The sequence below is a fragment of the Hesperophylax consimilis genome, chromosome 26 (assembly GCF_061612785.1).
Source record: "Hesperophylax consimilis isolate HC1 chromosome 26, BYU_Hcon_1.0, whole genome shotgun sequence".
Classification (NCBI taxonomy): domain Eukaryota; kingdom Metazoa; phylum Arthropoda; class Insecta; order Trichoptera; family Limnephilidae; genus Hesperophylax; species Hesperophylax consimilis.
Genome location: NC_142861.1, coordinates 14,514,591 through 14,529,864, shown reverse-complemented (window position 1 = coordinate 14,529,864; position 15,274 = coordinate 14,514,591). Strand labels below are relative to the sequence as shown.

At 35.3% G+C, this 15,274-nt stretch overlaps 1 protein-coding gene across 1 annotated transcript; it reads right to left on the bottom strand.

Annotated features, from left to right (window-relative positions):
• Window positions 1-26: 26 nt before the first annotated feature.
• Window positions 27-9,596, bottom strand: LOC149411154 (uncharacterized). The gene is made up of 7 exons (XM_089647140.1): window positions 9,237-9,596; window positions 8,633-9,134; window positions 6,139-6,305; window positions 4,422-4,625; window positions 2,665-2,794; window positions 1,822-2,191; window positions 27-369 (listed from the first exon to the last, which is right to left on the bottom strand). The coding sequence occupies exons 1-7, from the start codon at window positions 9,366-9,368 to the stop codon at window positions 234-236; spliced, it is 1,641 nt and encodes a 546-aa protein (XP_089503266.1). The 5' UTR covers window positions 9,369-9,596; the 3' UTR covers window positions 27-233.
• Between the last annotated feature and the right edge of the window lie 5,678 nt (window positions 9,597-15,274).

Here is a 15,274-nt window from a genome sequence, read left to right as displayed (position 1 = left end):
CCCCTATGAAGAACCGGTGCTGCCAAGCAGGAAAATTTTGAGAATATGATTTCTGATAGCAATATTTTAATATTTTGTTTTTTTGGATTAATTTGCCTATAAATTGGTGCTCAATTACTTGACAAAAAGCAAATATTTGGGCATAAAATCACTGATAATTCAGTGCTCATTTAAATATGTAATAGCCATTATCTAATAACACGGTAATTTAAAAAGTAATAATATTCTTTGTGTTAAGTGTCTAATATGCCGTGGACATTTCTCTTGTGCCTCATCATATGGTCTTTCCGAATAAATTTACTTTTACAAATGGTGCAGACGTGCTTTCTTTCCTTCTCTATTTTTATATTCACCGTTCTGAAAATTGTTCTGTAACAAAAACATCAATAATTAGTTTAAAAAAAACAAAATTCTGAAATCAAATATATGTAAATTAAGTGATTTTCGACATGTACCATCAAATTCAATTAATCTGTGCCTTTCTTATCTTTTTCTGAAATCCACCACTTCTACTGCCACTCACTTGTGAATCTCCTGACACCTTTCTCCATCCATCCGCTCTACATGTCCAAACAATCACAATATGTCTTAGCACACACTTCTTGTAAATTGAATACAGTAGAAAATAAAAATAATATTTTATAGCTAAATAAAGTATACTTTTTTTAAAAGGGACATTTTGAATTAAAGATTTCACATACAATTCTAAATTTTATGAAAAAAAAAAATTATTGGTTAAAATGTCCAGTTTCGCAGCCGGCCTGTAAAATTCTGGTAGGTATTCGAAGTAAAATCGTAATGATATTACTACTCCCGTGTAAATCGAATTTTCGAAGCCGATTGTGTTTAGATATTCTAACCAAGTTCGTAAAAATATGACATTAATATAAATTATTGATTGATAGAAATTTCACAGCCAATTACGAATTAGGATGACGCATGACCGTGTAAATAGAAATTTTACAGTTATTTACCTCCATGCATAACTACACGGGAAAATTTTCGTCAGCGGACCAAAATAAATTTCTGATTACGAATCAACGAATTTGAAATTTAAAAAAAATTTTGTTTTAAAAATATTTTCTACGGACTTTTTTGGTAAAAATATTGAATTACGCGTTTTTAAGAATTATCAGCTTAGAAATAACGGAGTTCTAAAGAATATAAATACCGTAATTCAACAAGAAACAAATTGTTCAGGGGAGAGAAAAATTCACAATACATATTATGCAGTATTAAAAATTAACATTTAAAAAAATATTCAGCAATCTGCGGATAAATGTAATATGTTGGTAAATAATTAGGTAAGAATTGAATGGCGTTATAATAAAACTTGTCACATTCGCTGTACTGCAGCCGAATGACATTACTATTATATCATTCAATATATTGAGATACAAGAAAAAAATAGTTTATATAAAACTAGCTGACGTGTTCCTGGCGTTGCTGGGGGTTATCCTTAAGAGATAGACATATACCATCGTGGACCTTTCTGTAGGCCTTTTTAAGATATACAATTTCGTAGTACATTATTTTGATATATCTCACAAGGTTTAGACAGCATTAGCAATGTAGTGCCCGAAAATATATTTTTGACTTGATTATAAAACATCGACTTTTCTCTACTTTCTATAAATATAATATGCACGCATTATACATGTAAACCTCCCGGAAGAAATTCTCTAAATGATAGTGAAAAGCCTATCAAAATCCAGTGCGTAGTTTATAAGAACTAAGCGCACAAACAGACAGACGTGGTTAGTGACTTTATTTTATACTATTTAGAGATGATATTAATTATTTAAAAAGAACATAAAATACCTTTCGTATTTGAAGCCAGGTTTCAAATGCCTATTTTTCCTTCCTTCTTTGTCTAAGATCTTGTTTTTATCATTAGTATTTTTAATTATATTATTCACGCCATCTTTTTTTTTCTTCTTTTTCTGTATAACAACATTCTTGGTGCCGTTTTTCTTTACTTCTTTCTTTAATTCTGTCTTCACCTCGTCTTCATCTTCTTTTTCAATTTTGATTTCAGTGCCTTGAGCGTGGAAGTGCCTAAAGTGGGACAAGATGGCGGCCTTGTTGATGAATTTTCTATTACATTTAATGCACATTATCAAATGGTTTTCTTGCCGGCTTCTGTGGGTTCTCATGTGCTTCTTGTAATCGTTTTCTGATCTGAATTTAACTAGAAAACAAAAGTAAAATCATGATTAAATTTCAAATTAACCTTAATTTGGCTGGCTGTTTCAACGGACAGGTTTTGACGGAATGCACGTGATTCAGAGAAATAAAACATATATACAACATCCCCGTATGCAACAGCAGTGTCGATCAAGTTAATAATAATACATCAAATAAGGTAATAAGCAGGTCACGGTTTGTAGCGGTCGTCAGCAAAGATCTAAACGCAGAGAATTTCAGATTGTTGAATGTGCCCAATCAATCGAATTGAGCCATTAGAAATTTAATCTTTCAGAATGGTCACTTTTAGGCATAAATGTTAAACAATCATAAGTGACTAACTAAAGGCATGCGATTGCTTACGACGTATCTCTTCTGAGTTCTACTACACTGAGTGTGCAGTAGTTAAATGTTGATGGCTTGACATTTTGGTACTTGAATACAGGAAATTTATAAGTAAAGTTGTAGTATTTGTACCTTTGGGGCATTGTTCGCATTTCAAAATTTTCACTTTGGGTTTTAACCGGTCTTCCGTATTTGAATTACTCGAGTCTCCTGTTTCAAAATCAAATCCCTCTCCATAGGAATGGGATTTAATTACATGACGCTGAAAACCAAACAAAATATTAATTTACAACCAACATTGCTAGCAAAACCCGGAGTCGTGGTTAACCTTAGAAACATTTCGCACTATTGTCCTTCAATTTCTATGTCCAAACATCGTGGATCATCTGCGGATCATATGCAAAATCCCCTTATGGGGAGAGACGCTGATGGAACGCGTAAGCAACAGCAGTGTCGATCAGGTTAAATAAACCATTTAATTGCGTAATACGCACGTCTCAGCAGAGGGTAGGAGTTCTAGATACTCTCAGCTTCACCCTGGTGAAAGAACACCATCCTGAATTGAAATGGCTTTAGCTATTTTTGGTGACCAGATCTGAATTGCCAGGTACTTCCCAATCTACATATCATTATCTCCTTCCCTTCCTCACTCCCAATTCTCACTGGCTCAGAACAATTGGGACTAACCAATGACCAGTGTTTTTTGATATAGTGTCCTCTGCGTGCAGTTTTATCTTTTATAAGCATAACTTTTTAATATAAGTGTGTTTGTCGGAAGTGACTTGCCAGGTAAGTATGTTTTGGTATCTTTTCTAAATAACAAATGTAGATCCTAGGAAATAAATTGTACAGCGCCCTTGAGGTGATTTTTCACAAAAAGGGAGCTCTACAAATTATCCAATTATTATTATTATTAACTAACTTTGTTTCTTTTTTTATTGTACTAGACTTAGATTAATAATTATATACTATTTACAGAACAATATTTCCTCATTCGGGAAGATAGGTGTTAGAAATTTCATCCATTAACACCATTCCTTTTGTTACGCTATGCTGTGCTAGAACATCTGTTCTGCCGTGTGATATCTTGAACATGAGCCATAGCATTGAAAGAGGAGCTATCAATAGAGTTATGCATTACATTAAAACTAAGTTTTGCAAAATTTCCAGAACATCTGGTTTCTAGGCTAAATATATTCATTGCCTAAAGTAAGTTCATATGGTGGATGAACCTCGGATAAGTTCCATGCGTTCCATGTGGATTTTTTCCAGCATATTTATAATTTAGTTTGGTGCAGACTGTATACACCACTAGCATACTCAGCTTACTTCTTACAATGCCATCGAATATGGCCAGATCTTCTGATGATAAGGAGTTTGCTGGAGTGAGCCACGATATTTAGTCCGAGAATATTAGTTTTGGATCAAAGATGATACCGAGATCTTTAATGTTATTGATTCGGTATAATTTATTTATTTATTTATTACACTCCCTAGTGGGCTTTTCTTTAAAAAAAAATTACAAGCATTTTGTATCAGAGTAAACACTTAAAAATTAATACAATAAAGAAGAATGTAAACATAATGACAAAAATGAATCCTCAAGCTTATAATTGAATTTAAAAGATTCAACAAAACAAAATGGTAGAAGCGGAGAAGTTATATGGGTGCATAGGTCTATTTTTGTCTAGAAGAAAAAAGTGATAATAATGTTTGCCATTTTATGCTGTACTCGAAAACTAGAGGCTTCTGGGAACGGGAATGGGTCATTATTACACATTTTGTAATATTAAATTCTTACTTATTTTTCACTGACCATTCTGCCACATCAAGGATTCATCAAACTTAAAGTTAAAAACGTAACAAAAAGATAGTACTCATCTACGTGCCTTTAATTTTAATTCAGAATTGAATAGTTTATTGCAAAGCAGACATCGCTCGTGGAACATTTTGATTCCATGCTTTCTTTCGTGCCTTAACTTGGACTTCTCATTCCCTAGGATCTTATTGCAGTGTCGACAACTGTAGATTTTGGCAATCTTGACCGTGGAATTCTTAAGTTGGTACTCATTTGCACACTTGGCGAGGTCGTCCTAGAATGAGAGAGAAAAAATGTTACCCTGCGAAGTAACGCAAAATCGTGTATTTTTGAACAAACGCTTATGGACTGGGAATCGGCGGTTAATCTGATCTATGCAATGTCGCATTTGTGATCCATGAGGTTTCACTAAAATATATGCATTTGCATATATTCAATTCAATTTATTATTTTCAAAACATTACAAAATTGTTCATTTTAGTGCGTTTTTAAATACATTTGTAAAGAAGAATTATTACTTAAATATAGACAGTTGGTATACCAACTATACTAGTACATAGCAACACAGCTTGCCTTTTGAAGTCAACTTCATTGATGCTAAAAATGTCGATATCCGAATTGATTCTGCATTTCTGTAATAGCAAGATTGCTATCCCCACCGACATGACCATTGGAAAGTTAGTCCTGCAGGCTGGAAGATAGAACAATCTACGCTGTCAGTGACAGAAATAACCATCGGAAACATAGCAATGAATGCTCTCCATGATAACAGAGTTTTCAATCCATTCACGAACCAATCTGAAGAAATGTGTACATCCCTTCTGACCCGTAGATGGTTCATTCCGAGCATACCCAACAGAAAATCGGAAGGATAGAGCTACGGGTAATAGATATACTCCATCATGTAGAGAAATCTCAGAAATTTCTTCTGAACTCTGTCCAACATGAGGTAATACTTTACCTGGTGTGGACTCCAAATTACCGACCCATTTTCAATTCTACTCCTTACTAAGAAATTGAATAAAAGTATAAGAACCCGGTATCTCTAAAATTCCTTGCAGTGCTTAGAACAAAGCCCAGCATTCTCAATGAAGTGCTACAATCCATTTCAATATGGGCATGAAATGTCAGCCTATTATCAAACATGATTCGAAGGTCCTTCATGGTGGAGACCCATTTTAAACTTTGGGCATTCATTGTATACTGGTAATACCAGGTATGACTCGCCCTAGTGCATGACAAAATTAAACATTTAGAAACATCAAACTCCTTCCGATTCCTTTTACCCCAGTCAACAATTCTATCAATGTCTGACTGGATTTGACTGCAGTCTTCTAAAGTTAGTTCTTCTAAGGAAAGTTTTAGGTTATCAGCAAAGAGAAGAAAACTAGAGTGCAGAATTACTTTTGAAATATCGTTAATAAATATGAAAAAGAGGAGTGGGCCTAAATTAGAGCCTTTGGGTATTCCTGATCGTACAAAAAATAGTATAGATTGGACTAGTCAATGAGTCACAAACTGATTCCTGTATGCGAGATAGCTAGTGAGTATTCTTGTGGAGAATCCTATTATAGCTAGTTTATTGAATAAGACGTCATGATTACATTAATCAAAGGCATTTGAAAAGTCATTATATAAAAAATCTAATAACGGAAACTGTTATTTGAAGTGGCAAGAAATGCAAAAGACATTGAAATAAAAGCACGAATTGTCCCATAATGTAAAATAACATTCACCATACGTACACAAAGAGTCTATAACAAACTAGGTTAAGGAAACAAAATTACCTCAGTGGGTTTAACTTCATTCTCGTAATAACTTTCTTCATGGTAGCCATTCAACAGACTGGGGTATTCCTCAACTTCGCTTTGTTGGTGATACATGAGTGCTGCGTCTTCACTGAGGGGTTCCACCTTGATGTGATCTGCCGTCGGGACAATCTCCAACTTTACTTCTGCATTGAACAAAAAAATATTATTACGCCATTCGGAATCAAAACATCGCTTTTTTATGTGAACACTGCACAAGAGTCCCAACTGCTTCCGACCATCTGGAACCGGTGAGACTACGGCATCCCCAATTGGAGTATGTTGTAAGGTTGAAGGTAGTGACCCGGTGATAGCCGGTAATACATCCCCAAATGGAGTATGTTGTAAGGCTGAAGGTGATGGGGGAGGAAAGGAGTCGGAGAAGAGGAAGGAGAGGGAATATCTGGCTAGTCAGATCCGGTCCCCAAACACGGCTAAAGCCATTTCAAGCAAGGTTGCCATTCTGAATGGTGGTCTTACACCTGGGTGATACTGAGAGTGTGTTCCACTCTGCAAGTATACTATATAATATTTTTAAATTAATAAATTGTGAAATAACACAAATTCCCATTAAATAAAATTTACTTGTGCATGCTAGGATTTGAACCCGCGACCTTCAAATTGCCAGTCGAGAGCCTTACCCCTCGACCATTTAACAGTTTCTCACTTAAATTGTGATTTTTGTATTTAAAACTATTTTTTGTAACCTACAACATTATATTCTTTAGCTAAAGACGTTTCAATTAAGAGTCGAAAGGGTAAGGTCGTTAATCTCTAGTACAGTGATGTGATGAAATTCCTTTAAATCTATGGAAAATACTTTGCAAGGACATCACTGTGGGAATTGGTTACCTACATATTTTATGTATGTGTTGTCCGGTTAAACTCTAACAGCCTTACTAAAAAAAAAAATCACTTCTCAACCGTTGCACCGTTAATTTTGTTACACATTGTATAAAGACCGTAAAAGTTTAGATTTGAGTTGGTACAAAAAAAATCTGTAATTGGGCTCCGAAAGAACTGAAAACCTTTCATTTCATCAGACTGACATGTGAAATTCTGGTCTAGAAAAAGTGAGGTTATTTCAGACATATTATTTTTTAATTGACTATTACCGCGTGAATTTAACCTTTCCCTTACTGTGCGTAGAAAAAAATAAGCGATTTAATATCGGAAAAATATGAATATTCATAGCTAACCGCTTATTTTTATTATATTTTATATCAAAAGTGAAAATAATTGTAATTTAATTTCTGAAAACATGAAAAAACCATCGGCAGATGCTAAAAAACGTGCGAGGGGTCCACATCTAACGACGGTGTGCGACCGAATGGCTGGCGCATGGGCTGGCGGTTGGCGGCTGGCATACACACAGTTGTGCGGTCGTAGGTATCGATGGTCTAAATCAAAATACAACTGCGGACGTGTGGATTTCTCATGTTCCCGCGTAGCGAACTAAAGCGGGACATCAATAGCGTGTCATTTCCTCGCACACTCTTCGCGTAGCAGTATCACACGGTTGATTGTATTGGTGTATTTGTTTCCGATTATTAACAAAAATCTCTGATTTTTAATTGAATTTGAAAACTATGTAAAATTTTATTTTTTAATTCAGTGCATAGATGTGTAACGAAGGAATACCTAAAATCTGAACCCAGAATTTATTATATTTATAGAGTTATTAAAGTTATTAGAAGCAATATGTAGTAAATACACACCACAGATAAGGAAAGGTTAATAAGAATTCTTTGAAAGTGATGTTTTTTTTTTAATTAGATAGATGTTTTATGTATGTATAGGTAAATTTAAATCGTAGAGATTTATGTTTATATTGCACTACAATGAATTCAAAATCTCATTTTTTGTTATCGTTATTCTCTGGGAATTATTATTTTTTATCGTATAAACGTGATAAAAAGTGCGCTGACAGTTTTCTTTTCAGATTCCCTAAATATAAGGTATGTGTTCAAAATGTTGCATTCTCTGCAAGTTTGAAATTAAAATATTCCAATTTATACATATCATAGTATATTTCAACTACAAAAATCTAAAAGGGAATTTTATCTAGTTTCTTAAAATGTATTTGTTTTTACGACATCTTCAAAAAGAAGAAATATAAAGCACATTTAAAATACCTTGGCAATATTCTGAAATTCAATGAGAAATTTCAAGTTCTTACAACAGATAAACAACCCTCTTTGGATATGTAAACAATGTAAATATCTTTCCATGAACTATTTTATGTCAGTTTCTAAATTAGTAATATTTTCAAGTACACGGTTGAATAAAATTTTCACCATGTTTTTTTAAGACTAATTGTGTAACGTTTATTACCATTTAATTATCATTTTAAATTGTTTGTTGTTTTCTATATAGTATATTTTTGACAGCCTAAAGTAACAGGGGAATGGAAACATAAATATTAAATGCGTGTTCAAAGGTAATTCAATAAAAATGAAATGTCAATAATTACCAGGATTCATAAAATTTTCCTCGTTATATTCTTCAAATTCAGCAAATGCCATTGGTTCCAGTTTAATTTCACACTCTTTAAACAAAAAGTCTTTATCAGTGGAATCTGCTGTATCAACAATCGTCAAAGCATTTTCCAAAATGGATACCCTAGAACTAGCTTCTGGTGCACATTCTGAATTTTCTGTCGATAAACTATTGCCATTGATTGTTATTTTGGGAGTTTCTAATTCGTCAATATTAAAACTTTGTAAATTAGTTGATTTAGCAACGATTTGCTCTCTTAAATTGTCAACAGAATCATCGGTAATTATTGTGTCATTGGTAGGGGTTTCATGATTTGAAATAATGTTAGAGTTGTTGGTTAAATTTCCTTTTACTTCCAGGTTACTTCGTAGCAACTTGTCTGTTTGTTTGACCTTATCAATGAAGGACTGGGCATCTTTTAATTGATAACAGCATGGAAAACAAACATTTTCTGGAAGATTTTCTTCTGCAGAAACCTAAAATAAGTAAAAAAAATAAAATTATACTGCGTAAATTAAAAGTGTATCGAGTTGTTTTCACAAACAAGGTGATTTGGAAGGATTTTTAATAAAACTTACATTTATTTGAGCGACTTCCGACAATATCAGAGCAATACTCTTTTTAGTGTCAAATATTGATACGGGTTTATCATATAGGTTTTGTAATACCTCCCGCTCGCAGTCAGCGAAGCATATGCGGCATTTCAACATTATTATAATTTATTTGGAACAATTCGTGGAATATTGTTTATGATTTTAGTTCGCCGTTTCCTCTAACCTCAAATTATAATATTTGCAGACACCGATTAATGCTCTGGTTAGGTACACAGTTCTCTGAAAATACATTTATATGCAAAGTTTTAAACAATGAACTTGTAGAAGCGTCATTGCACTTAATAAAAATACAATCGCGAAATTCTGACATTTCAAGACGCCATTGCGAACCATAGAGTCTGATAGAGTCATAGAGTCATAAATTGGACAGAAAAGTCCAAATCATGTCCAAATAGGGTCCATAGACAGCCTGCCACGGCTAGCGTTGCCAACACGATTTTTTCTGAGAAGAAATAAACCGCTTCCTTCGAATTTTCGTGTATCCTAGGGGAAAACAAATGTAAACTTGATTTCAATACAAAAATAGCGGATTCCTTAAAAAAATTACTCGAATTTTTCATTTTTCGTTCACTTATATTACAAAATTTGCTAGATTTTCTAAAAAACGACTTAAGAAGCTAAACTACTTTTTAAGAGCTGACGGCCTCAATAAGGAAGTTGAGTCCATTTTTTTTATTTTTTTTTATCAATGTTCGCATTCAAACTTAAATACTGGTATTTTTTTTTTTTTTTAAAGTTTGTTTTCATAGTTAAATTAATTCTCAAAGTTTAAATTTTATTAAGCCCGCCAAAACGAGCGGAATCCGAGCGGTAACAGGCGGGGTGTAGTGTGACGTCATTAGAACTGTGAAAACCACGTCGCTTAAGCATTATGTATGGAAAAAAATTTAATTCTTCAACAAGGAATTCCAGTAATTTTTTTACCAATGTTAACCGTCTATTATGGATTGCAACAATAACATTTGGCTGTCATCAGTTGTTTTGTTTTGCTCTATCTAAAATTAATTTTTTACCATTCTTTTTTGTTTTCTGGCAAAAAAAAAGTGTAGTGTGTTGTGCCTTGACGTTTCTTCTCCCTCCTGATCTTCCAGGAGTCACTTTTCGCTGCTGATTTCCAGATATTTATAAACTTTTTTACTTCTGTCATTTTTCATACTATTATTGTAGTTGTTTACTGTTGTGAATAATGGAGGAAGATTTCCCTCCTGGACCCCCTACAAAGCCCCCAGATCCCTCTCCAGACCCCCCAGACGGGGAAAATGTAGAAATTTCTGACAGTGATTCTGTCATCTTGACTTCTACCAAAAAAAGGAAATTTACTCCTTCTTCCCCAATAAAACTTGACTCGCCTTCGACTTCACTGTCCCCACCAGCACTTTCTCAACTTCCTCCAACAAACTTTTATTCTCCTCATTCCCGTGGCCCATTCATAGCATACGCCCAAAAAACTGAGCAAGGAAAAACCATCCACCCTCTTGAATTTGGCAAATTCCTATCAAATAGCAAGAATCTTTCAATCAAACCTGGAGGTGTAAAAGCCGAGGGTCGCTTCCGAATCTCCGTCGAATTCCTCTCAGGGCCAGCTGCCAACAGTTTCATCAAAAATATCTTCATTTCATCTAATTCAAAGTTCAAGGCATATATCCCTACTTTCAATGTCACTCGCATGGGCCTGGTCAGAGGTATCTCGACCGATCTGTCCATCGAAGAAATTCTGTCTTCACTTTCAACCCCCCAACACATTGGCAATCCCATAAAAGCCAGGAGGCTAAATTACAAGGACTCCTCTGAGGGTATAATTACCTGGAAGCCCTCCCAATCTGTTGTTATCACCTTTGAAGGTCAATCTCTTCCCTCCCATATATATTTATTCTTCAACTCATTACCAGTTGAAATGTATACTTATCCCACCACTCAATGTTTCAATTGCTGCCGTTTTGGTCATACCAAAGCTGCATGCAGATCTCAACCCAGATGTTTTAAATGTGGAGAAAACCACGCAGCTGACCAATGTCCTTCTTCCTCCTCACCTAAATGTTTTAACTGCTCAGGCTCACATACAGCTATCAACACATCTTGCCCAGAACAATCTCGCCAAAAAAATATTAAAATTTCTATGGCCTCTCAGAACTTGTCTTTTCTGCAGGCTTCTAAATTATTCCCGCCTGTCAAAAAATCATTTGCTGAGGCTTTATCCAGCAACTCCTCATCCAACCCTCTTCCCTCCACTACAACAACTTCTTCTCGTTCAACTAAATTCACATACAAAAACGCTATCTCTAAACCGGCTCCTGGATACGATCAGCAACAACACAACTCACTGCTCTTAAATCCCAATGGTTCACCTCTTTCAAATGCCACAAATGGGTGTGCAAATAATTATAATCCGTCCTCAATGAACTCTCTTAAACTTTCTGAAAAACTCTCCCAAGACAATTCTTCATTTATCCAAACTCTTATTATTCTTCTAATTGACCTTATTTCTTCTCAAACTAATCTACCGTCCAACGCTGCTACTATTATTTCTACATTAAAATCATTTATTAAAAATGGCTCTTCAGGATGTCAGAATACTTCAGTGGAATAGCCGAAGTGCTATTTCTAACAAATCTGATCTCCTTAACCTATTAAATTCCAACTTTATTTCTTTGGCTGCTATCTCGGAGACTTGGTTTACTCCATCCACCCACTTTAATGTGGGAGGGTATTCCTGTCTCCGCGACGATCGCCCGGAAGGTTCGGGCGGCGGTGCTGCCCTTTTTATTAAAAAATCCATATCATTTTCCCCAATAAATAATATCAAACCCCCCAATGCTGACTTCAAAATGGTTGCAGCTAAAATAAAGGACACATCCTTTATTTCAGTCTATCTTCCCCCAACAGCCCACTTCAATAAACAAACTTGGTTGCAAATTGTAAGTCAACTAAGCCCTCCTTTCTTTATATTAGGCGATTTTAATGCCCATTCCCCCGTCTGGGGTTCTGCTTTCTCCGACCGAGATGGTCGAAGTGTGATGGATTTCCTAGATCAATCCAACCTTTTCCTTTTGAATGACGGATCTCCTACTAGGATCTCACGCCCCAGCACAAACCCCAGTGCAGTGGATCTCTCGATATGTTCTACTAGTCTGGCTTCTCTCTCCTCGTGGGTGGTGTCCCCCGACCCTTGCTCCAGTGATCATTTCCCGATCACCATTACTTATCAAACTTCTTTCCAATCGGACAAGTCTCATATTTCGACAAAGATTAAAACGAAACACACCAAATGGGATGAATTTAACTCTCATATGGACAAGTTCCTACTAAATTCACCCGCCACCGATATATTTCCCGTCAAAGATGATTATAATAACTTCAAATCAATGCTCATAACTGCAATAAATAAATCAAATCCTCCCCCTAAAACTAAATCTCTCAAAAAACTCCCTCCAACTCCCTGGTGGGATGAGGAATGTTCCAAAGTAGTAAGAATTCGGAAAGCTAAATCTCTTTCCTATCGTTACAATATGACTATGGAGAACTATCTTATATACAAAAACGCTGAATCCAATGCCAAAAGGGTATTGAGGTCAAAAAAAAGATCCGGGTGGTACAACTTTTGCAGTTCAGTATCTCCGAACACTCCAATTTCGGAAGTTTGGTCTATGATCCGAAGATTTCGATCCTCCTTCAGTTCACCATCTCCTCGAGCGTCCCATTCTAAATGGATAGATGAATTCTTGGACAAAATTGCCCCCCCTTCTGTTCCTAACTTAGATGAAATAACGCCCATCTATAATACTCCCATGTCTAATCATTGGCTAGACTCTCCATTCACCTTAATTGAGCTAAAAAATGGTTTATCAACAGTCAAGGACTCATCTCCAGGCAGAGATGGTATACCTTACAGCATAATCAAAAATAGTAATGATAATGTTCTAAACCACTTCTTAAGCATCTTAAATAAAATCTTCCAGACTGGTATAATGCCTGATGACTGGAGTTCTCAAATAATCATCCCTATTTTAAAAACAAACAAATCTCCAAATTTTGGATCCAACTACAGGCCAATCGCTCTTTCATCCACCCTCAGTAAACTTTATGAAAAATTAATTAAAAACCGATTAGAATTTTTTGTCGAGAGTAAACAGCTTCTCTCTCCATCTCAATTTGGATTTAGGAAAAAAAAAATCCACTCAGGATAACCTTGCCATCATCAGCACTGATATTAATTTATCAATTTCTAAACAGGAAGTTTGTCTTGCCGTCTTTATAGATATAGAAGGCGCCTTTGACAATGTTTCCATCCCAATCCTGAAAAAAAAACTTCTAGGCCTTGGCCTTCCCCCCATGTTTGTCCAATCAATTATTAATCTATTTCTAGATAGAAAAATTTTCATTGAACTTCCAGATATTTCTCCTCAAAGTAGGTCTATTTGGAAGGGTTTACCACAAGGCGATGTTTTGTCCCCCTTACTGTATAATATATACACATATGATATGCATGTCACTATTCCCCCACAAATAAAAATTATCGAGTTCGCAGATGACATAGCTTTCTTCTTATCATCCAAAATCATCCCTCTTGCCGTCAAATATCTTAACGAAGCCATGAATGCCCTTTGCACATGACTCACGTTACATGGTCTTGAACTTTCAATCCAAAAGACTCAGTGTGTCACCTTCTCAAACCGCCATAAAAACCCCCCCGTTCAAATTTTATTTAAAAATTCTCCAATCTCCAACGCTTCTGAAGTAAAATTTTTGGGAGTAACATATGATAGGAAACTTAAATGGTCTTCCCATATTAATAATTTAGTTACTAAATGCGAAAAAAATTTAAATATCATCAGATCATTATCTGGCGTTTGGTGGGGAGCTCACCCTACTTGCATTAAGTTGCTTTACAACGCACTTATTCGAAGCCATCTCGACTATGCCTGCCCACTTTTTAGTACTGCCTCAAAAAATGTACTTAATAAATTAGACAAAATTCAATCTAAATCTTTGCGAATAATAACTGGAGCGATGCAATCGTCACCCATCAATTCCCTTCAAGTAGAATGTTCTGATCCTCCTCTTTATTTAAGGCGTCAACTATTTGCTGACAAATTTGTTCTTAAATGTTTAAATTCTAAATGTCATCAGGTTATCCCCAGCGTCTCGTTGTTCATTGACTCAAACCATTCATCTACAATCAGAGCTTTAACTAAACCTATTCCTGACATCTGTAAAAATTTTAAGTCTCTCTCAGAGCTCCACATCATCCAAAATGATCTACTTCCCTTATACAAACTAAAATATAGTCACGTCACCCTATCCCCAACAATATTAGAAGGGATCGGAATCTTTAAAAGTCATTCCAATCTCCCGGCCCGAACTGTCAATAATATGTTCAATGACATTATTTTATCTAAATGGCCCAACTTTTCTCTTTTATTTACTGATGGATCCAAATCTCCCGACTCTCCTAACTGTGGTATAGGTATTAACGTTTACCACAATAATTCTAATGATAGAATATTTCATTCAATTTCAAATCAATTTTCAATATTTTCAGCTGAGTGCATTGCAATAATAGAATCTCTCAAATATATAATCAAAAATAATTTTGAACATTCCCTCGTTCTCTCTGACTCTCTCAGTTCCCTCCAAAAACTTAAATCCAGTCCTCTTCTTCATCCTGATGATCATTTTGTATGCCTTATTCGAGTGATGATAGCATCCATTCAAAGCTCTGGTAAATCTGTAACTCTGATTTGGATTCCTGGACATGTTGGTATCATGGGTAATGATATTGCGGATGCCTTGGCAAAACAAGGAGCGTCCAACCCTGTTGTTACCCTCATAAACCACATTCCCTTATCTGACATTTTTTCCATCATCAAAGAAAGATCCCGCAATGTTTGGTCAGAGTATTGGCACATTGCTAGTCAATCCAAGGGAGCCTGCTATGCCTCAATACAAAGGACTATACCATCAAAACCGTGGTTTCAGCAATTCCCTCATTTTTCCAAAAAAGA

Coding starts and splice junctions, on each gene's coding strand:
- LOC149411154 (XM_089647140.1), bottom strand. CDS start 9,368: ATGTTGAAATGCCGCATATGCTTCGCTGACTGCGAGCGGGAGGTATTA. Junction 9,135..9,236: donor CGGAAGTCGCTCAAATAAAT/GTAAGTTTTATT, acceptor TACTTATTTTAG/GTTTCTGCAGAAGAAAATCT. Junction 2,795..4,421: donor ATTCTGAATTAAAATTAAAG/GCACGTAGATGA, acceptor TTTGGTTTTCAG/CGTCATGTAATTAAATCCCA.